This window comes from Bubalus kerabau, chromosome 4 (assembly GCF_029407905.1).
Source record: "Bubalus kerabau isolate K-KA32 ecotype Philippines breed swamp buffalo chromosome 4, PCC_UOA_SB_1v2, whole genome shotgun sequence".
Classification (NCBI taxonomy): Eukaryota; Metazoa; Chordata; class Mammalia; order Artiodactyla; family Bovidae; genus Bubalus; species Bubalus kerabau.
This window is the reverse complement of record NC_073627.1, coordinates 7,224,356-7,246,730: the sequence shown is the minus strand read 5'-3', so window position 1 is coordinate 7,246,730 and position 22,375 is coordinate 7,224,356. Positions and strand designations below refer to the sequence as shown.

Genomic DNA, 22,375 nt, shown 5'->3' with positions numbered 1-22,375 from the left:
TTTAGCTTCCTGCGGAACCACCCCTGAAGCAAGAAACCTCTCTCCCCACCCCCAGATTGCAATGGAGAGTGTTGATAAAGTTTGTGGGCACACCCACAAAGACCCCAGTAATCCAAGCATGAGCCACCCCAAGCTCCCTGCGTGGGCTCCTCCTCTACAGTTCTGCCCCCTTGGGGAGTCCCGGAGGCTTCAGCATAGGCTCTGCCACCATGCCCGCTGACCGTGACCCCAGGGTGCAGGGCAGGTGGGCGTCCTGGAAGACCCCTCGGACAGTGGCCCGAAAAGTCTTGCTGACGAAACAGTAGAGGCTGAAGTTGACGGCAGTGTTGAGCATGGCCACCATGTTGGCCACATCCAGGGCCAGGTGGACCCTCCAGTCGTGGTAGACGGGAGCCACGTACAGGTGGTAGAGCATGACGAAGATGCGGGGTGCCCAGAGGAGGGCGAAGAGCGTGGTGACGCCCAGGAGGATGGCGGTGCTCTTGCCCACCTGGGGCCGCGGCCCGCTCCGGCCCCTCTGCTGCAGCCGGCGGACGATGGCCAGGTTGGCCACCAGGAAAACGCCGCAAGGGATGAAATAGACAATGAGGCAGTGAGCCCACTTGAGCACCTCGTCCAGTGTGCTGGGCGGGTCCGCGTCCCTCCACACATCCAGCCACCAGTAGAAGGGGATGCCAGTGAGCAGCGCAGCACCGAGGACAGCGGCAACGGCCCGCTGGGCCCGGCCCGGGGACGAGGTGGCCCGGTGGCGCAGGGGGTGGCACAGGGCACTGTAGCGGTCCACCGTGAGCAGGACGGCGATCCAGACCGAGGCATGGTTGGCAGCAAACTCCAGGATGTTAGCTGTGCGTACCACGGCCTGGGGCACCTCTCGGGCCAGCACGGCTCCCTGCAGGAGGAAGCCCACGAACACGATGACCACCTGGGTGACGATGTCCGAGGCTGTGAGTGCCAGAAGGTAGTAGTAGGAGGGCTTCCGTGTCCTGGTGGCAAGGCGGGCCAGGGCCACTGTGGTCAGGAGATTGACTGATGGTCACCGAGGTTAGGGAGGGGAGGGGTCAGAGGTTAGAAAGGCTGCCTGGATGTGCTTTCTCATCGTCCCTCCCTGCCTGCTGCTTCTTGCCTCTCTTTTCCTTTTTCTGGAACCTTCTTAAAGCTCACTTTGTTGGAAAGGTTAAGCAGATCAGCCTTGCCTTGTCCAGCCATGGCACTGCAGGCCACTGCCTTACCAGGCTACAGGCAGGGATGAGCCATTCCCTAATACCACCCATCCTCTCCTGCATCCATACCACACCCCTGCTCTGCTCTCTGAATGCAGTGGATGGTGCAAGAAGCTTTCAGTGTGACGCTCTGGGCTGTTCTGCATGAACTTAGTCATTCTAGGAGATGCCCATTCCTGGGGGAAGAATGGGGCTGTCTGCTCTGCTGAAAACTTGGGTTTAGCTATTGAGCACGCCAAACTTCTGCAATGGCTCAGCAGTAAAGAATCTGCCTGCAATGCCGGAGATACAGAAGTTGCCTGTTCGATCCCTGGATTGGGAAGATCCCCTGGAGAAGGAAATGGCAACCCACTCCAGGCTTCTTACCTGGAAGATCTCATGGACAGAGGAGCTTGATGGGCTACAGTCCATGGGGTCACAAAGCGTCAGACACGACAGTCACTGAACACCCTCGCTTTTACTCCATTATGCTTGGCTCTGCAGTGACCCAGAGCACCCCCACAAGGCAAGAGGAAGGAATCTATGATCCTGCGTCTCAGGGGTCAGCATGGAGGATTGGCACCCATCGAAGGAGGACCCCAATTTCTGGCCCAGCCCTGGACCCCAGACCTCACTCCCCACTCACCAGGCAGCCCCAGGCCCAGAAGGACGCTGTAGTAGATGACAGGGATGACCCCAGCCACACATGGGGACATCGCGGGGCTCTCAGGCTGATGGCCTTCAAGCTCCTGGCTCAGCCCACTGCTGTTGGGTGTGGGCAGCAGGGTCACCCATAGCTGGGCGGCTAGGAAGTACAGAATGGCAGGTTAGAACTTTTGGTCTCTTTCCAGCCTGGCCTGGAGCAGCCCCACCATGACCTTGGCCCTGAGGTCTTTACTCACCCTGGCCCCATGCAGAGCCCCTAGTCAGGTCCAGCCAAACGCAATCCCGACAGCCACGTCCTCTCCACCCCAGCCCATCCCCTCAGGGGCCTGGCTCCACTATCAATGGGAAGAAGTACTCAGTGGCCTTTCTTGCCATCTTAGAGATTATTTCTGAATCGCCTGGTTCCCAGGCAGCCTGAGTCAGACAGTCTGAACTGGGGCTTGAGCACTGTGTTCGTAAGACACCCTGGGCGACTGCCCCGGACCCACGGTAACCATGGCAACCGCGCTGCTGTGGCGAACAGCCGCCTCCTCTTCAAGGAGAGATGTGACCAAGTGCTGTCCTTTCCACCCCAAAGAGCATCTCTCTCTCTCTCTGTCTCCTAGTACCACTGGAGCTGGAAGGGCCCTGGTTTTCAGACAGGGAAACTGAGTCCAGAGGGGTCAGGTGTGACCTGCCTGCCATCACACACATCTAGCTGGTGGCCGATCTGGGATGAGGACCAGACAACATGCTCTGGTCCCTCCCCACTTAGTCTACACTTTCAGATTTTAGGTTTCACCTTCCAGCTTTTGATTTTTTCCACTTCAAGCTCCCCATTCCCACCCTACCTCCAGATTCCTTGCTGACCTTGCCACCTCACTCTCCCTGCCCACCCTGGGTCTTAGGCACCTTACCTGTCTCATCTCCTGCCAGCCGCATGCTCCTGGGTCCTGGGTCACCCTGTGGCTTTTTCCGGGGGTGCCTGCAGCTCGCTTTCAGTTGTTTGCCTGACGATTCTTCCAGCAGCACTGAGTCTGCAGTCAGCAAGTGTGAAGCGGTGGGTGGTGGGAGGAGGAAGGGGGAGGAGGGAGCGGGAGGAGGGGGAGGAGGGGGAGGAGGGGTGGGGGAGGAGGGGGAGGAGGGGAGGAGGGGGAGGAGGGGAGGAGGGGGAGGGGGAGGAGAGGAGGAGGGGGAGGAGGGGAGGAGGGGGAGGGGGAGGAGAGGAGGAGGGGGAGGAGGGGGAGGGTGGGGCCCGAGGCCCAGGGGGATGAGCCTGAGCAGTCGATACCATCTGGAGCAAAGTAGGATTATGAGGGAGCCTGGGAAGGGAAGGGGCGAGGCTGGAGGGTGGCCTTGGGAAGGGTAGCATGGCACTCTGGATGGCCTGCCCCGTGCTCCAAGGGCACTGGGAACCGGCCTGGGCTCAGTCTGGCTGTCAGAAACTCTGGGGGCGAGGACTCTGAAGAAAGGCAGATGGGTTCCAGGAGCTGACTCAGAGAGGAGTGGGGGGCAACCCGTGCTGGGGAGGGAGCGCCAAGACTGTCCTGGTCAGGACACGGATCTGGAGAGGAGCCCCCGGGCCAGGCTGGAAGGAATCGGTTGTGCGGTGGCTGCGGGTGGTGGGTCGAGAAGGAAGCTACCTTGGGGTGCGGTGGGGGTGCTGCTGGCCTGGAAGGATGGCAGGAAGCTGTGCCCAACGCTGGCTGGGACCCCCAGGAGGAGCCGGACCCAGCTGCCAGCAGCTCTGGGAAACCCAGACCCAGTGGCACCCCACAAGCCCTTGTTTTCCTAGCCCTGGTGAAATGGACCGTCCTTCAAGCAGTCACTAGCAAATAAACACCATCCGGCGTGGCTTGCAGTCCAGAGACTGGAATTTGAGCCTGGCCAGCTCTCCAATCCCATGCAGGGAAGAGTCACCAGCTCAGCCAGCAGTGGGCGCCCAGGACAGTGTGCGGATTGAGTCCGGGGCGAGCTGAGGCCCAGCCTGCAATCGCCTCCCACGCTCACCCTCTGGGAATGCCGCAGAGCCAGTCTCTGGGCTCCCTGAGTTAGACCTGAGTCCCTAGGACAGCAAGGAGGTCAAACCAGTCCATCCTAAAGGAAATCAACCCTGAATATTCATTGAAGGACTGATGCTGAAGCTCCAAAACTTTGGGTACCTGATGGGAAGAGCCGACTTGTTGGAAAAGACACTGATGCTGGGAAAGATTGAGGGCGAGAGGAGAAGAGGACGACGGAGGATGAGATGGTTGGATGGCATCACCGACTCAATGGACATGAGTTTGAGCAAACTCTGGGAGATGGTGAAGAACAGGGAAGACTGGTGTGCTGCAGTCGGTGTGGTTGCAAAGAGTCAGACACGACTTAGTGACTGAACAACAACAAAGTTAAATCCCACTCTGGGGCTGGAAGTACCAGGATGCCCACCCCCAGCCTCACCTTCACACCCAGCCTCCGAACTCACAGAAGCCTTGCTGCTCCCTGGTGGCCAGGTCCTGGCACTGCATACCTCCAAGAGTCCACTGGCTTTGGTCAGGTCCCGTGGGAGGCACAGTAGGCACTCAGGTCCCCAGGCAGTGTCCGGGACTCCAGCAACAGAGGGTGAAAGAGGCACAGAGAAGTCCCCAGGCCACCACCTCCCTGCACCAGGAGGCTGTGGGTGAGCAGGGGGCCACTTACAGCCAGGGGCAAGGGTCTCTGCCAACATCTCCCGAGGACCCACCGTATTCCCCATGGGTCACCCTCCCAGCAGCCCCACAAGCTAACTTGGGACACCTCAATTTCACACAAGAGGGGACTGAAGCTCAGAGAAGTCCAGCAAGTAGGATAAGGCTAAGAGCATGTAAGTGGCAGCAGGTGGAATTTGAACTTGGCCTTGTCCCTCCTCCAGAGCTGTTTACTGGTCACTCCCTCCCACCGGAAGAGCAGGTGCTCAGGTAGCGCAAGTCCACCATGAGCTCAGGCTTTACCGGGAGGGGAAGTGGGTCAGGTAGATACACCCCTTGGATGCACAAGGCCCTCCATCTGGGGGTGGGTGGGCAGCATGACGCAGGATGCTGAGGCTGGAAGATGGGTGCCACAACGGGACAGCCTGGCTTCAGGCGAAGCTTTCCATATCATGTCAGTTACTTTGAGGAGCAATTCTTTCCTGTTTATCATTGCTGTGCCTCCCACCCCCAAACCCCAGGGGCCTGGAACCTAGACTCCTGATTCCTTGTTTCCCAATCTAAGTGTTCTGGGGCACCCTAGCTCAGGAAGTGAGACATCACAGGTACAAGGGAGGCTGCAGCTGGGACGGGGCTGGGAGCCTACCCCTCCATTCTCCCGTGTCTGCTCACCCTTGCCACAGATTCAGAAACTCTGCATCCTGCCCCAAGCGTACTCTACCAACACTAGCGATTCCTTGCCTCGCGTGTGGCTACTGAAATAGCTTTCCATAAGAGACAGTATGGGGCTGCGGAAATAAAAGCAGAAAAGCAACATCTGAATCCAGGCTCAGCCCCTTCTGGGCCAGGAGACCTCAGACAAGCCCCTTGGGTTATAGATACTCTTGTCTCAGGTGGGAAGTTACACTGGTCTCCGGGAATTGTTCTAGCTCAGACTTGCTCTCGAGGAATTACAGAGCTTCCAGATGCACAGGGCAAGACAGAACTGTCTCTGACCTTCCATCTGCAAGATTGGGCAGGGTGGACGCCCCGCTTCCTCTCTCCAGCTCCAAGGCTCTTACGCACACCACACGCACACAAACACAGGCATGTATACTTCCACACCACACACACACCTACAAACACATGCGTGCATACTTACAGACCGCACACACATGCGTGCACATGTACAAACACGTGCGTGCATTCTTACAGACCGCACACACACACACACGCGTGCACATGTACAAACACATGCGTGCATTCTTACAGACCGCACACACACACACATGCGTGCACATGTACAAACACATGCGTGCATTCTTACAGACCGCACACACACACACATGAGGGCACACATGCACAGCACACACGCACACGCATGCATACACTTCAGAAACCCTCAGACTAAGAAAATGAAAACAGAAAATGCATATTCCTAGAAAGTCAGCTTTTTTGTTTGCTTTCTAAAATTTATTTGGCTGCACTGGATCTTAGTTGCGGCGTGCGAGCACTTTAGTTTCCGCATACGAACTCTCAGTGGCAGCATATGGGACTAATTCCCTGACCAGGGATCGAACCCAGGCTCTCTTCACTGGGAGCTTGGAGTCTTGGCCACTGGACCACCAGGGCAGCCGCTGGAAAGTCAGTTTTTAGATCAGTAGAGGAGTTTCAGGGATGACAAGTTAGAACCAGAAGAGGCGAGGCCCCCAGAGATGGGGAGTCAGAGGTGACCTTCCTGGGTCTTCTGGGTAACCTGAGCCCTCCCCAATTCCTGCACACTTGAAATGCTGTCCATCTAACTCTAGCCGGTACAGCTTAGCTTGGGGGTGTACATGACCATCGTCAAGAGGCTAAGAAGACACAGGTGCCCTGGCTCCTAGGTGGAGGGTGGGAGATTCCAGCACAGGTGGGTCACACTTCTGAGCCTCAAGGAGACTTTCTTACTGAAAGACCATTTTCTGACTAGTGGGTTCTCTCAGCATCATCTTTGTAAAAAATCATCAATAACATCCTCTTGAGCAGCACTGGCCCTGACCCCGCCCTCCCCTCACACTGAGGCTGTCTTGTTGGATTGGGTCAGGGAGGTGGTACAGCCCCCGGGAAGGGCAGGCATGCAGCCAGTGGGCAGGGGGTGGCGAATCTGGATGAAGGGAGCTGGGCGTGAAGGTCAGGACAGCCGGGAGGGGTTTCCGCTGGGCCGGACAGCTGCATCTCTGCCAACCCGGACGAAGCAGGTGCCAGACCCAATTCCAGCTCTCTCTGTGGCTCCAGAGAGGGGTGGGGGGTGGAGCTGTTGGGTTTCTCTGTGCCAGCCTGGGGCAGAGATCAATGCATTGAGCCGGTCCCTGGGATTCAGAGAGCAAGGGAGGGCAGGCTCTGACCCAGCCCCAGTGAAGGGCCCGGCCTTGGGAGAAAGGCTAAACTGGATCTCCCAGGAGCACCCCCCGCACACACACACATACCCGCCACACACACACACACACCATTTCAGTTTATCAACTTGGAAGGACTCCCTCCCGTGAGGGTCTGGGCCAGGCCCTACCTGTTCCTGGAAAAGGAGGCCCCACCAGTGCCGCCCAGTCATCCCCCTGGGCTCCAGACCCTACCCTCTTCTCTCTATTCCTTTGTCCTTAGAAGAGCTCTCCCCTGCACGAACCCAGCTGACACTGTCACCCAGCGGTCTGCCTCAGTGTCTCCAACTGTCAGGGTGGGTCCTGGCTCTGCTGTGTGTCTCCTTGTAGCTTTTATTATTATTATTATTATTATTGACTGCACCGGTCTTAGTTGCAGCAAGCCAGATCTTAGTTGCCTGATCAGAGATGGAACCCGGCCCCCCTGCCTTGGGAGCATGGAGTCTTAACCACTGGACCACCAGGGAAGCCCCCTCTGTGGAACTTTGAGATGGGAAAAATTACAGTAGGAAGTTGGACAGAAGCTGGTAAGAGAAACCTTCCAAGGAGGTGAACCAAGAGACCCGAGACCACTTGAGAAGGTGAATTAGAGGAAGAAGGTGCCAGGGCAGCTCCTGGTCAGACGGCTGGTGGGATGCCTGCGGGGGACCAGTCTCAAGCGAGGCGGCCAGCCCGGTTCTGGGTGGGGGTGCTTGGGGCAGGGGTGCACAGCGTGGGGTGCAGCTGCTCTATGCCTGGCCCCGCCATCCTAGCTCACCTTGACCTGGAGCGGGGGGACGGGGGTGTGTGATGGCCACAGCCCCCATGTCCCTAAGGCCCATCATCCTCCTCAGAGCACGCCAGGAACATTCTTCAACGAAGGACATGAAAATGACATCAGCTACCCCACGGGCCCCTACTTAGAGCCCTGTCCTCTTTTCTGGAAAGCTAGCCCACCCCAACACGGGAGGGGAGGGGCGGGGCCTGGACTGCTGCCTTCTCCTCTTCCAGGCCCTTCCTTTGCAGTCCTTGGCTCACCATGGTGCTCCAGCCACGATGCTGCCAAGTGTACTCTGTGCCAGGGTGGGGGGTCAGGGGAGGGGGCTGGGGACCCTCTGGGCTGGTGGGTGCCTCTGGTTCTGGAGCCCTTTGCCTGCCCTTTGGAGAGCCTTCGACTTCCCAGGAGAGGAGTGACTAGCTGTGCCGGGTGGTAGGAGACAAGGGGGAAGCCGCCGCCGGATCTGGTCCCCTCAGGGGCCCTAGAGCAGCACAATAGAGCCCGGGGAGGCCGCTCTCCAGCTCAACTGGTTGCCTGGGTAACAGCTGGGGCCAGTTTCCACCAATCCAAGGCAGAAGCTGGGTCGGGGGAGGGAAGCCAGCCGGGAAAGGGGGGCGGCCATCCCCTTGGGCTGGATCCTATATAAGGAGGAGGGATGTGTGCGCGGAGTGGTCTGGGCTCCGCCGTTCCTCCCGTGGGCTTGGGGGCAGGGTGCAAAGATGCGCAGGCTGGGCTCTGCCAAGCCTGGGTCCTGGGCCAGCTTCTGGGCCATGCTGGCCTTGGTGGGCCTGGTCACTCGTGCAGGTGAGTGGGCAGTGGGCAGGGAGAAGGGGCAGGACCTTCGGGCTCCAACTGCCCACGGCCAGGAGGGGGCGGTGTCCAGCCGGTCGGGCCAGGCACAGAGTTGATTTGATCAGGCAGCTCCATGGAGGAGGGCAGCCGGCCTCCGAGGGCAGGAGGGCTGGGAAGGCAGGCGGCTTAACCACAGGAAGACCCTGCCACTGTCCATTGTCCCTGGCAGCTGGGCCCAGGCTGGGGAGAGTGGGATCCATCAGCGTTTGGAGCCTTCACTGTGACAGCTTGGGGGATGGCGGGGCTGGAAAATAACCAGGGCTCCTCTCTTACCCTTTCTTCCTCCCTCTATCTGCCTCTCACCCTTTCTCCCTCCCTCTATCTGCCTCTCACCCATACACAGAGGCTCTGCTTTCCTGGGAGCCTCCTCAAGAGTCCACATGGGCCCTGGGACTGTGTGTGTGTATGTGTGTGTGTGTGTGTGTGTGTGCGCGCGCGCTTGCACACATATGCACACGGGGGGTGGGGGTGCCCATCTGCTCCCCTGGACTCCTCAGTCCATGCTCCACTTGGGGAGGCTGCTGGCAGTGCTTTCTGTCACTGAGTTTTCCGTCCATGGGCACGTGTCCCTGTCTGACCCTCACGGTGTCCCTGGAAACAGGGGAGGAGGGTCCAGCGCGGCTCGCCTGGAAGCAGGAGGACGCCAGTCCCAAGGCGCAGGTGCCTTGAGAGTCCCGTCCAGGACCCGCTCGCTCTGTGCTTTCTCGGGTCCCCCGGGAGGCCAGTGTAGACCCCTGCCTCCCAGATCAGGATCCAGGAGGGCGGCTGGGCCTGCACCACGCCCCCATGCTGCAGCCCCCTCCCCTGCTCCGCCCCTCGCCTCCCACTCAGAATGTGGGCAGATCCCCTCCGCCTTCCCAGCACCAAGCCCAGCGTTTCCCAGGGCCTCGGGCGGGCTCCTTATCACTTCCGCAGGGAGCCTGTCTCTGATTCCTGCACCTACAGGAGCCGCCACCCGTCACCGCCTTTACTGGTCACAGCCTAAAACCAGAGGCTTATTTGTGTATTTATTGCCTAAGAAGCTAAGTTGTGCTTTTATGAGTGTAAGGAGCTGGTTTGTTTTGTTCACTGTGCTGGTCTGAGCTCCCAGGGGAGTGTCTGGCTTATTGTAAGTGCTCAATAGATTATTTGCTGGGGAATGCACTGCTTTGGGCCAACTATTCTCTTCCAAGGGGTAAGGTGGGCAATTCTTCAGGAGGCGAGGGGGTGGGGACCAAGAGGTTCCTCAATCCTTGCCTAGGGGTCTGGCATCATGGAGATCAGCTCTAGACATTAAATTTTTTTTTTTTGGATGTGTTGGGTCTCTTGCTGTGTGGGCTTTTCTCTAGTTGCAGCAAGCACGGGCTACTCTTCATCAAAGTGCATGGGCTTCTCACTGCAGTGGCCTCTCTTGTCACAGACCTTGGGCTCAGTACTTTCAGCTCCCCGGCTCTAGAGCACAGACTCAATAGTCCTGGAGCACAGGCTTAGTTGCTCTGCGGCACATGGGATCTTCCCAGATCAGGGATCAAACCTGTGTCTCCTGCATGGGCAGGCAGATTTTTACCACCAAGTCACCAGGGAAATCCAGCTCTGGACATTTTGTCCCATCCTGATTCATGACCTCTCCCTGCCGGAAATCCACCCCCAGCCCCTTCCAAGAGCATCTTCTGAGGGTCTGCTCAGGTTCACGACTTTCCCTGTCTAAGATGTGCTTGTCTGCACACACATGCATCCACGCACTTCACAGGCACAAACGAGAGCACACAGCCTCCCCAGGCTTCCCCTACCCTCTTGCCCACATCCAACCACAGGCATCTCCAGCTGGTCCATCTGCAACCCCAGAAGGCTGCCCTCTCAGGCTGCTCTGTTCCTTCCTGCTGCAGCCCAGAAAGCTGATGTTGGCGGGGAGTCAGCGGGCACCTCCATCAACCACTCCCAGATGCTGCTCCAGCGCCTGCAGGAACTGCTGCGGCAGGGCAATGCCAGCGATGTGGTGTTGCGGGTGCAGGCCATGGGCACCGACGAGGTCCGAGTCTTCCATGCCCACCGCCTGCTGCTGGGACTGCAGAGTGAGCAGTTCCGGGAGCTGCTGAGTAACCAGAGCGAGGTGGTGTTGCAGGAGTCCCCGGACTGTGCTGCTGTCTTCGACAAGTTCATCAGGTGGGGAAGGATCAGGGGAAGACATCCCTTTCCACGTCCCTGGCTTCTCTACTCACAGGGTGATGGAAGCCCTAGCTCTTAGCCCTGCCCCTTCCCTGGATGGCATTAGGATGACCATGCAACTACCTCCCTCTTCCTTCTTTGCACCAGCTTCTTGCAAAATGCAGCAGGACTCCCCTGACTGAAAGCTCTGAGAGGTTTGAAGTTAGTTACCAAATACTTTCAAAGCTGTTTCCAAACCTGGCCTTGAGAGCTTTTAAGGACTATAGACTTCTAGGCCCCACCCTGAATTCCGAGCTTCACATCTAGGGTTGGGCCACTGTTTCTTATTTTAATGTCTCTGTGTGGTTTTGCTGTCTGGCCAGGTTTTGAATCACAGGGCTAGGGGGCTGCTTCCTGCTAGCGTTCTGCGCAGGGACACTGCCCACACTCTAGTCTGAGGAAGTGACCCTGCTTTAATAGCTTAGACAAGATGGCTGCAGAATATTGGTCATTTCTTCAAACTTCCAGGCAACAGAAAGAGAGATAGCACAGAAGGACAAAAGCATCTTTCCTCTACCCCCTAACTGGGAAAGATTGAAGGAAGGAGGAGAAGGGGACAACAAAGGATGAGACAGTTGGATGGTGTCACCGACTCAATGGATAAGAGTTAGAACAAGCTCCAGGAGATGGTGAAGGACAGGGAAGCCTGGTGTGCTGGTCTATGCAGTCGCAAAGAGTCGGACAGGACTGACAGACTGAACGACAATAATCTCTACCCTCAGTTCAGTTCAGTCGCTCAGTCGTGTCCGACTCTTTGTGACCCCCATGAATTGCAGCACACCAGGCCTCCCTGTCTATCACCAACTCCCAGAGTTCACTCAGACTCACGTCCATTGAGTCAGTGATGCCATCCAGCCATTTCATCTTCTGTCGTCCCCTTCTCCTCCTGCCCCCAATCCTTCCCAGCATCAGAGTCTTTTCCAATGAGTCAACTCTTCGCATGAGGTGGCCAAAGTACTGGAGTTTCAGCTTTAGCATCAATCTCTACCCTAGTCAGTTCTATTTAACCAGCCTTTCCCCCAATCCCAGTCTGTGCCTTTGCAGACATCTCATTAGCTAGAATTTAGTCATGTGATCTAAGGGATCCTGGGAAACATCTTTTGTTCCCAGAGGCAAACAGTGAAGTTAAATGGCTTGCCCACTCTTATAGCAAGTAACTGGCGGAATATGAATCCGAACCCACACTGTACACCTGGTGAAGGTAGGAGATACATCTTTCTTGCCCTAGCACAGAGCTCAATCACTCAGTGGGCGCTCAATATAGGAATCATTGACGTACTCAGTCAGGTAAGTCCTGTCCGACTCTTTGGGACCCCATGGGCTGTAGCCCACGAGGCTTATGTGTCCATGGTATTTTCCAGGCAAGGATACTGGAGGGGGTAGCCATTTCCTACTCCAGAGGATCTTCCTGACCCAGGGACAGAACCTGCGTCCCCTAAATTGGCAGGCGGATGCTTCACCACTGAGCCACCTGTGCTCGATAAATGCTTGCTTATTTCCACGTCCCACGAGAAACCGGAGAGAAGAGGCGGTGAAGTAGGATGCACGTGGGAAGGTCCTTCTGTTGGCTCCCTTAAAGACCACACTGTCTGCCCAAGGCCGGGTACCCTCGGGACTCAGGAGGCAGCGCTGGGTAGGGTAACCGCTGGCCGCCCTGACCGCGCTCCATCTCTGCACCTCTCTGGCAGGTACCTCTACTGCGGAGAGCTGACCGTGCTGCTGGCGCAGGCCATCCCCCTGCACCAGCTGGCCACCAAGTACCGCGTGGCCTCCTTGCAGCGGGGCGTGGCCGACTATATGCGCGCGCACCTGGCGGGCGGCGCGGGCCCGGCGGTGGGCTGGTACCACTACGCGGTGAGCACCGGGGACGAGGCCCTGCGCCAGAGCTGCCTGCAGTTCCTGGCCTGGAACCTGTCGGCCGTGGCGGGGAGCGCCGAGTGGGGCGCCGTGAGCCCTGAGCTGCTGGCGCAGCTGCTGCCGCGCTCGGACCTCGTGCTGCAGGACGAGCTGGAGCTCTTCCAGGCGCTGGAGGCGTGGCTGGGCCGCGCGCGGCCGCCGCCGGCCGTAGCCGAGCGCGCGCTGCGCGCCATCCGTTACCCCATGATCCCTCCGGCTCAACTGTTCCAGCTTCAGGCGCGCTCGGCCGCCCTGGCGCGCCATGGCCCGGCGGTGGCCGACCTGCTCCTTCAGGCCTACCAGTTCCACGCCGCCTCGCCGCTGCACTACGCCAAGTTTTTCGACGTCAATGGCAGCGCCTTCCTGCCCCGCAACTACCTCGCGCCCGCCTGGGGCGCCCCGTGGGTCATCAACAACCCTGCTCGCGACGATCGCAGCACCAGCTTCCAGACGCAGCTGGGCCCAAGCGGCCACGACTCGGGCCGCCGTGTCACCTGGAACGTGCTCTTCTCTCCACGCTGGCTGCCGGTAAGCCTGCGGCCCGTCTACGCGGACGCCACGGGCACCGCGCTGCCCCTCGCACGCCCTGAGGACAGCCGGCCGCGGCTGGTGGTCACGCCGGCCAGCAGCGGCGGCGACGCGGCGGGCGTGAGCTTCCAGAAGACCGTGCTGGTGGGGGCGCGCCACCACGGCCGCCTGCTGGTCCGCCACGCCTACAGCTTCCACCAGAGCAGCGAGGAGGCTGGCGACTTCCTGGCGCACGCCGACCTGCAGCGGCGCAACTCCGAGTACCTGGTGGAGAACGCCCTGCATCTCCACCTCATTGTCAAGCCCGTCTATCACACCCTCATCCGGACCCCCAAGTAGCCAACAGGCCGGGGCGGGAAGCTGAGCATCCCTGAGGCCTCTGGATCAGGAAAATAAAGGCCCAGTAGAGATGGCGCAGAGGGACTGGGAGTGGCATGGCCAGTGGAGGTGTCTGTCCTGGCCCGCTGGGGGTCCAGGTGCTAGCGGCCTGAGAGCTGGGTGGATGGAAGCCAGGCGGTGGGTGGTAGACCAGATGCCTGGTTTCAGGAGCTACTTTCACACTGACCTAAAAGGAAGGTTCCTGGTGGTGTGTATGTGTGTGTTCAGTGGTGTTTCAGTCTTTGCCACCTCATGTACTGTAGCCTGGCAGGCTCCTCTGCCCATGGAACTTTTCAGGCAAGAATACTGGAGGGCGATGCCCTTTCCTCCTGCGGGGCATCTTCCCAACCCAGGAATCAAACCCGTGTCTCTTGCATCTCCTGCATTAGCAAGTGGATTATCACCAGCACTACGTGGGAAGCCAGAGCTCTTGGTAGAAGAAACCAGCGCTCGGAGCGGCAAGGGGATGATTAAACCACCCAGTTCTGGGGGTAAAAACAGTCCAAGGAGGGCTCCACAGGTCAGGGGCTCCCCATCGTTCATTACTTTTTCCCCAAGGGCCCCCGTCCCCACAGGGGACAGGGCAGGTAAAAGCATCGAGATGGTCAGGTGTACCTTGGGGGAGCTTTCTCACCTGAAGCTGAGGGGCTCAGCTGAGCAATTTCTGAGCCCTGACATCCTGGGGTGGGAGGGGTAAGCACAACCCTAAGGCTCTGACCTCTCCTGGGAGGGGGTCTGGGCAGAGACCTCAGAGTCCGGAGGAAAAACGATTTCCCCCAGGAGTCTGTTGACCGGTGCTCTACAACCAGCCGGAGAAGAAGAGGGTGTGGTGGGAAGAGGGGACTTGGGTTGAATCTTAATCAGTCATGTGCTCGGTCGCTCAGTCGTGTCCGGCTCTTTGCAGCCCCGTGGACTGGAGCCCGCCAGTCCTCTACCCATGGGATTCTTCAGGCAAGAATCTGGAGTGGGTTGCCATTTCTTCCTCCAGGGGATCTTCCTGACCCAGGGACTGAACCCACATCTCTTGCATCTCCTGCATTGCAGGCAGGTTCTTTACCATTAGCAGCACCCGGGCAAGGGAAGCCCAGTCTGTCAGGACCACCCCACCTTTCAGACAAGGTCTAGTTTCCGGAACAACCAACAAAACTCAAATGGGATTTTTATTGTTAACAAGCAGTTGGGGGGCAGGGGGAAGGTGGAAGCGACTGCTGAGTAACAAAGCTAGATGGCTTTCCAGCCCCCAGCCACAGTAAGGGAAATGCCCGTCGGGCCCTTCCCCAACCATCCAGCATGCCCTTGTCCCAGATGTGGGCCCAGGAGCCCTAATCCCACGAACAGTCCCTCCCTGCTCCACCCCCGCCCCACATTCCTCAGGCCAATCTGGTTGCAGATCTTAGAATAGAGTTTCGGCAACAGGAGTCTCTGCCCAGAGAGCCCTGGGATCCAGGGCTGGGAAGCCAGGGAGCCCTGCCATCCAGGCCATGCCTCCTGGGCTCAGCTCCCCTTCCCGTTGGCACTGAAGGCACGGAAGTGTGGGGGCAGGCACCCCCATGGTTCCTGGGTCCCAGGGGCCCCAGCCTTCTGAGATCCCGAGCTCCTGACGCCAAGTCATCCCCATCTGCCCAGCCTCCGTCTCCCTTTGCTGCCACACCCCATCAAGCCTTGGCGGGCAGGAGGGCCAGTTCCGGGCAGGGCCCCTCAGTTGTGCCATAAGCATCCGTTTTTGCCTTTGGTGCTTGTGCCATAGGTCAGGCGGGGCATCCGAGCAACCCGTTCGGAAACATCGCCTGGGTTGGAGGGGGCAGCGACAGGGGAGGTGTCCTCCGGGCCTGCGACAGGGAAGGGCCAGGAGCTCTGCTTTAAGGCATGCCTCTCCATGCCCTCTAGTCACCCACAGTGGCTCTGAACTCCCTAGGGGCACCTCCCCCCCCAGAGGCCAGTCCCACTAATAGTCTTCAGGAGCCCAGTTTCCAGCAAGGGGCAGCCATAGGGGCAGGGAGCTCAACCAGTCTCCTCCCTGGCCTGGCCAAGGGCTCCCCTCTCCCCATTGCTATCCCTGCCCCCCCACCCCCCCCCACTTGCTGGTACTCACCCGAGTTCTGGCACGGAGGAAGTTTGACCTTGGCCGTAGGCAGTGTGGCCTTTCCCAGGGGCCGGACGGTAGGGGTCAGGTGCCCAACCACTGGCATCCTCTGTTCTGAGGTGTGATTCTCCACGGAACAGGGTCCAGCGACGTGCATCTTGGGGCGGGAGAGCTGTGTTGGCTGGAGAGCCAGATGAGCTCGGAGCTGGGTGAGGATCTGATATAGGAGATGTTAGGTTCAGTTGGGGGACACTCCATGGAGAGTGGTGCACAGCTAGGGGTACCCTGGGGCCTCTGGAGGAGTCCAGCCTTCAGAACCCGGCAAGGAGGGGGCCCAGACACCCCCAGCTCCTGTCCCTCTAGGCTCACCCCTTGTCCTGTGACTTCAAAGGCCTGGGACCTCCGCTTCACCTCCAGGGAGTCCTCACGTTTCTTTCTTGGGCTTTTCTTCTGGCCTTACAGCGTGGGACAAGGGCCATCGCCATGACGCTCGACTGCCCGGGATGGCGCCTCGCCTGTGCTGCTGGACAGGCTGTCCTCGTTGGTGGCGTGCTGGAGGGTGGGGCTGGGTGGCCGCTTGCAGGCCAGCGGTCCGGGTGGCCACACGTCATCAGTCTCGCCCAGCGAGTGCAGGGACAGGCTGCTCTGCTTTATGGTGGGTGCCAGCAGTTGGCACCCCTTGGCCCCCAGGGCCTGCGATTGGTGCCTGGCAGCCTTCCCGCTGATGCTCTTGGTGTCGGCTGTGGTCTCCTTCCTCCCTGCGGCAGGACAGAGCGGCACCCACCCCGGGATCAAGGCCACATTTCCCCCCGCCCTCCTGCACCTCCAACACCCCTTTCTCTGCTGCAGCTCACCCCAACTTGCTTGCTGTTTGAGAAACTTTGGGCAAGTTTCTGAGCCTTTTTTTCATCTGTAAACTGACGATGGTAAAACTAGCCTCAGTGGGTTGGGAAGGGTTTTTTTTGACCATGACACACGGCATACGGGATCTAAGTTCCCTGACTGGGGATCGAAATTTCACCCACTGCAGTGGAAGTGCTGAGTCTTAACCACTGAAATGCCAGGGAAGTCCCAGGTTCTGAAGATGGATTGCTGAGCTATGAGGGTCACCTGTGGCCACAGGGTAGGGAGGATTCGGACTCTATTTGCTATTACAGTTATTTCCGAGTGGGTAGTGGAGGGGGCTTGACCCCAAGGGCCATGTGTTCCCCATTCTGTTTCCAATTGTGTCCCCTGCTCTGTGTGGACAGAGCAGGTGGTTACTCTTCTCTGGGTACTGGTGCCTCTCTTTCTAGAATGATGCCTGGGTGTGTTCAGCAGAGGAGAGGGAAGGAAGGGGCTTCGGCTGGGTGCGCTGAGCTATTGAGATCATGCCAGGCTCAGGCTGATGGGGGTTGGGGGAGGCAGGGGACACACCTTTGAGGGACAAGGGGATCTCCGACAGATTCTCGATGCTTTCAGGGGAGGAGTTGATCTTGCCATTCAGACCGACCTGAGTGGCAGCTTGTGAGATGAATGGGTTGGGAAGAGAAGCCATTGGACCCAGCAGGAACCCTATGTCCTCAGAGGGCTGTTTTGGAAAAGTTCCATCCCAACCACTGGGTGTCCCTCCCGGGTACTCCCGCCCACATCCAGGGACCCGTGGGGCCCACTGCTCACCTCCTGCATCACCAGGTTGACAGCCCGGATTCGGGGTGGGGTGGGCATAAAGGAGCCCTTCGCTTGCCAGGCCCGGGAGCTGGCCTTGAACGGGTGCTTGGCTTCACTGAGGTCGGCAGAGGAGGATGGGCAGCTGTTGCCCAGGCTGGTACCACGGGGGTCCCAGCGCCACCCCTCCTGAGAACTGTTGCATTGTGGGAACGAGGACCCCAAAGTCCTGGCTCCAGACCTGTGCCCCCCTCCCCTCTTTCCTGCTCCATCCTCCCTGGGAAGCCAGGTCTGGGCTGGCATCTCTGAGACATGGCCTGGTGGCTCAGGCGGGCTGGATGGCTGGAAGTGGTCCTCAGCTCACCTCTCAGTGCCGAGCAGAGGAGGAAGCTTCCGTGCTGGTGCGGGGACTCAGAGTTTGGCATCTTGACGCTCTCTAGGTCAGACTCCTCCGGGGTCGGCATGGTTCCTGGTGGGCTAAGCTTGGGCAAGGCGCTGTCCTGGGGAGAGGAAAGGAGGGAGAGGGCAGTTGGAAGGCTTGGTCTCAGACTGAGTAAACAGCCTGGGTGACACAGGCACACAGAGTGTCTGGGGCTGTAATCTGGGCTGGGAGCCCCAGAAGACAGGGGGGCTTGTGTGCTGAGTCCCCAGGGGCCAGCCGTGGTCTGCTAGGCATCCCCAGTGGCACTGCCTGGTGGCCTGGGCTCCTGGGAGGGCATCTGGGGCCTTTAGTGATATCTCAGATGGCCAACCCTGACCCTCAGACCCTGGATGGGGACACGTGTGGCAGAAGAACAGCACGGGAGGGGAGCTTGGTGAGGCTTTGGGTCAGATAAGGAGGAGGAGGAGGAGGAGGTGTCAGCTTTCTGGGGACCAGCCAGCACGGTCCCGAGGCCACCCTACTTGCTGGCAGGCGCCGCCCTGGGCATCAGCCCTGCCCCTAGCACAGGGGCGCATTGTCCGGCCCGGGCGCCCACCTGCAGGGCCCGAGAGGCCAGGCGGTCCATCATGGTGGCACGCTCCAGGTTGCCCTCCTCCTGCTCCCGCAGGTACACTTCGTACAGCTCCTTCAGATGCTGCGGCACAGCCAGGTTGCAGTCTGCGGTGGGGGAGCGGAGAGGCAGGGCTCAGTGCGCGCTCTCGGGCTCTCGGCGGGTCGGACGCGCGGGGTGTAGGTAGCGAGGGGACCCTACCCTGGATGAGCTGCCGCTGGGCGCGGATGATCTCCTCGCAGAGGCTGCGGCGCTGCTCCAGGCGGCGCAGGGCCTCGCGGCGGTGGCGGAGCGCGCCGTCGCGGAGCAGGGCTTGCGACTGCATCTCGGCGTTCTTCAGCTCCAGCTCGTGCACGCGGCAGAGCAGGCCGAGCGCCTCGCGCTGCTGCTCCGAGCTGACGCGCCGCGGCAGCGTCTGCTCCAGGCGGCGGCCCCGCGCGCGCAGCTCTCGGCACCGCTGCTCCAGCGCCAGCTGGGGAGCCGAGCGGGCCGTCAGCACCAGGTGGCCGGTGAGGGGCCGCCCGCACCCGCCGCTGAGCGGGTCCTCGCCCTTCCAAGCCCCCGGATGCTGTGCGGCCGGCTGAAGCCCCACTCCGAGGCCCGCTTTTCGAAGCTGTGTCTTGAACTCTGCAACCGGGGACTGCTCCTGAGGGACCCCTCTGTGCCCACCTTCTTGCAACCCATCCCTGAAACAGGCTCCGTGCAGTGAAGTCGCTCAGTTCTGTTCGACTCTTTGCGACCCCATGGACCGCAGCCCGCCAGGCTCCTTCTTCCATGGGATTCTCCAGGCGAGGATATTGGAGTGGGCTGCCATTTCCTTCTCCAAGGGATCTTCCCGACCCAGGGAGGGAACCTCGGTCTCCCGCATTGGCGGGCGGACTCTACCATCTGAGCCACCAGGGAATCCAGGGAAATGAGCTCCGTGGACCAGCTCAACCGCAGCCCATCTCATGCCCTCTGGACTGGTGGACCCTGAAGCCCCCTGGTATGGCTATGCTCCAGAACAGAGAAGGGAGATCTGGAAAATCCTCATTAAAATGTTGGCTAACAGTTTCCTGAGTCTTTAATATGTGAAAGGATTTATTTACTCTTCTCATCAACCCCACGAGGGTGGACCACTCCCATTTTAAAGATGAGTTCTTGCCTGGAGAATCCCATGGACACAGGAGGCTGGTGGGCTATAGTCCAGGGGGTAGCAAAGAGTCAGACCCAACTGAGCGACTGAGTCCACACACACAAAGCGTTAGTCCCTCACTGGTGTCTGACTCTGTGACCCGCCAGGCTCCTCTGTCCATGGGGTTCTCCAGGCAAGAATACTGGAGTGGGTAGCCATTTCCTACTCCAGAGGATCTTCCTGACCCAGGGACAGAACCTGCGTCCCCTAAATTGGCAGGCGGATGCTTCACCACTGAGCCACCTGTGCTCGATAAATGCTTGCTTATTTCCACGTCCCACGAGAAACCGGAGAGAAGAGGCGGTGAAGTAGGATGCGCGTGGGAAGGTCCTTCTGTTGGCTCCCTTAATGACAATACTGTCTGCCCAAGGCCGGGTACCCTCGGGACTCAGGAGGCAGCGCTGGGTAGGGTAACCGCTGGCCGCCCTGACCGCGCTCCATCTCTGTACCTCTCTGGCAGGTACCTCTACTGCGGAGAGCTGACCGTGCTGCTGGCGCAGGCCATCCCCCTGCACCAGCTGGCCACCAAGTACCGCGTGGCCTCCTTGCAGCGGGGCGTGGCCGACTATATGCGCGCGCACCTGGCGGGCGGCGCGGGCCCGGCGGTGGGCTGGTACCACTACGCGGTGAGCACCGGGGACGAGGCCCTGCGCCAGAGCTGCCTGCAGTTCCTGGCCTGGAACCTGTCGGCCGTGGCGGGGAGCGCCGAGTGGGGCGCCGTGAGCCCTGAGCTGCTGGCGCAGCTGCTGCCGCGCTCGGACCTCGTGCTGCAGGACGAGCTGGAGCTCTTCCAGGCGCTGGAGGCGTGGCTGGGCCGCGCGCGGCCGCCGCCGGCCGTGGACGAGTGCGCGCTGCGCGCCATCCGTTACCCCATGATCCCTCCGGCGCAGCTGTTCCAGCTTCAGGCGCGCTCGGCCGCCCTGGCGCGCCATGGCCCGGCGGTGGCCGACCTGCTCCTTCAGGCCTACCAGTTCCACGCCGCCTCGCCGCTGCACTACGCCAAGTTTTTCGACGTCAATGGCAGCGCCTTCCTGCCCCGCAACTACCTCGCGCCCGCCTGGGGCGCCCCGTGGGTCATCAACAACCCTGCCCGCGACGATCGCAGCACCAGCTTCCAGACGCAGCTGGGCCCAAGCGGCCACGACTCGGGCCGCCGTGTCACCTGGAACGTGCTCTTCTCTCCACGCTGGCTGCCGGTAAGCCTGCGGCCCGTCTACGCGGACGCCACGGGCACCGCGCTGCCCCTCGCACGCCCTGAGGACGGCCGGCCGCGGCTGGTGGTCACGCCGGCCAGCAGCGGCGGCGACGCGGCGGGCGTGAGCTTCCAGAAGACCGTGCTGGTGGGGGCGCGCCACCACGGCCGCCTGCTGGTCCGCCACGCCTACAGCTTCCACCAGAGCAGCGAGGAGGCCGGCGACTTCCTGGCGCACGCCGACCTGCAGCGGCGCAACTCCGAGTACCTGGTGGAGAACGCCCTGCATCTCCACCTCATTGTCAAGCCCGTCTATCACACCCTCATCCGGACCCCCAAGTAGCCAACAGGCCGGGGCGGGAAGCTGAGCATCCCTGAGGCCTCTGGATCAGGAAAATAAAGGCCCAGTAGAGATGGCGCAGAGGGACTGGGAGTGGCATGGCCAGTGGAGGTGTCTGTCCTGGCCCGCTGGGGGTCCAGGTGCTAGCGGCCTGAGAGCTGGGTGGATGGAAGCCAGGCGGTGGGTGGTAGACCAGATGCCTGGTTTCAGGAGCTACTTTCACACTGACCTGAAAGGAAGGTTCCTGGTGGTGTGTATGTGTGTGTTCAGCGGTGTTTCAGTCTTTGCCACCTCATGTACTGTAGCCTGGCAGGCTCCTCTGCCCATGGAACTTTTCAGGCAAGAATACTGGAGGGCGATGCCCTTTCCTCCTGCGGGGCATCTTCCCAACCCAGGAATCAAACCCGTGTCTCTTGCATCTCCTGCATTAGCAAGTGGATTATCACCAGCACTACGTGGGAAGCCAGAGCTCTTGGTAGAAGAAACCAGCGCTCGGAGCGGCAAGGGGATGATTAAACCACCCAGTTCTGGGGGTAAAAACAGTCCAAGGAGGGCTCCACAGGTCAGGGGCTCCCCATCGTTCATTACCTTTTCCCCAAGGGCCCCCGTCCCCACAGGGGACAGGGCAGGTAAAAGCATCGAGATGGTCAGGTGCACCTTGGGGGAGCTTTCTCACCTGAAGCTGAGGGGCTCAGCTGAGCAATTTCTGAGCCCTGACATCCTGGGGTGGGAGGGGTAAGCACAACCCTAAGGCTCTGACCTCTCCTGGGAGGGGGTCTGGGCAGAGACCTCAGAGTCCGGAGGAAAAACGATTTCCCCCAGGAGTCTGTTGACCGGTGCTCTACAACCAGCCGGAGAAGAAGAGGGTGTGGTGGGAAGAGGGGACTTGGGTTGAATCTTAATCAGTCATGTGCTCGGTCGCTCAGTCGTGTCCGGCTCTTTGCAGCCCCGTGGACTGGAGCCCGCCAGTCCTCTACCCATGGGATTCTTCAGGCAAGAATCTGGAGTGGGTTGCCATTTCTTCCTCCAGGGGATCTTCCTGACCCAGGGACTGAACCCACATCTCTTGCATCTCCTGCATTGCAGGCAGGTTCTTTACCATTAGCAGCACCCGGGCAAGGGAAGCCCAGTCTGTCAGGACCACCCCACCTTTCACAAGGTCTAGTTTCCGGAACAACCAACAAAACTCAAATGGGATTTTTATTGTTAACAAGCAGTTGGGGGGCAGGGGGAAGGTGGAAGCGACTGCTGAGTAACAAAGCTAGATGGCTTTCCAGCCCCCAGCCACAGTAAGGGAAATGCCCGTCGGGCCCTTCCCCAACCATCCAGCATGCCCTTGTCCCAGATGTGGGCCCAGGAGCCCTAATCCCACGAACAGTCCCTCCCTGCTCCACCCCCGCCCCACATTCCTCAGGCCAATCTGGTTGCAGATCTTAGAATAGAGTT

General features: G+C 59.8%; 3 protein-coding genes across 3 annotated transcripts; 2 read left to right on the top strand and 1 right to left on the bottom strand.

Annotated features, from left to right (window-relative positions):
- Positions 1-4,354, bottom strand: GPR142 (G protein-coupled receptor 142). The gene is made up of 4 exons (XM_055579575.1): positions 4,312-4,354; positions 2,762-2,881; positions 1,846-2,004; positions 1-1,026 (listed from the first exon to the last, which is right to left on the bottom strand). Exons 1-4 carry the CDS (start codon positions 4,352-4,354, stop codon positions 155-157), a joined length of 1,194 nt encoding a protein of 397 aa, XP_055435550.1. The 3' UTR covers positions 1-154.
- Positions 4,355-8,382: 4,028 nt separating this feature from the next.
- Positions 8,383-13,462, top strand: LOC129648602 (BTB/POZ domain-containing protein 17). Its single transcript, XM_055575054.1, has 3 exons — positions 8,383-8,467; positions 10,381-10,657; positions 12,388-13,462. Exons 1-3 carry the CDS (start codon positions 8,383-8,385, stop codon positions 13,460-13,462), a joined length of 1,437 nt encoding a protein of 478 aa, XP_055431029.1.
- Positions 13,463-19,173: 5,711 nt separating this feature from the next.
- Positions 19,174-21,027, top strand: LOC129650768 (BTB/POZ domain-containing protein 17-like). The gene is made up of 2 exons (XM_055579574.1): positions 19,174-19,208; positions 19,858-21,027. Exons 1-2 carry the CDS (start codon positions 19,174-19,176, stop codon positions 20,930-20,932), a joined length of 1,110 nt encoding a protein of 369 aa, XP_055435549.1. The 3' UTR covers positions 20,933-21,027.
- The last annotated feature ends 1,348 nt before the right edge of the window (positions 21,028-22,375 follow it).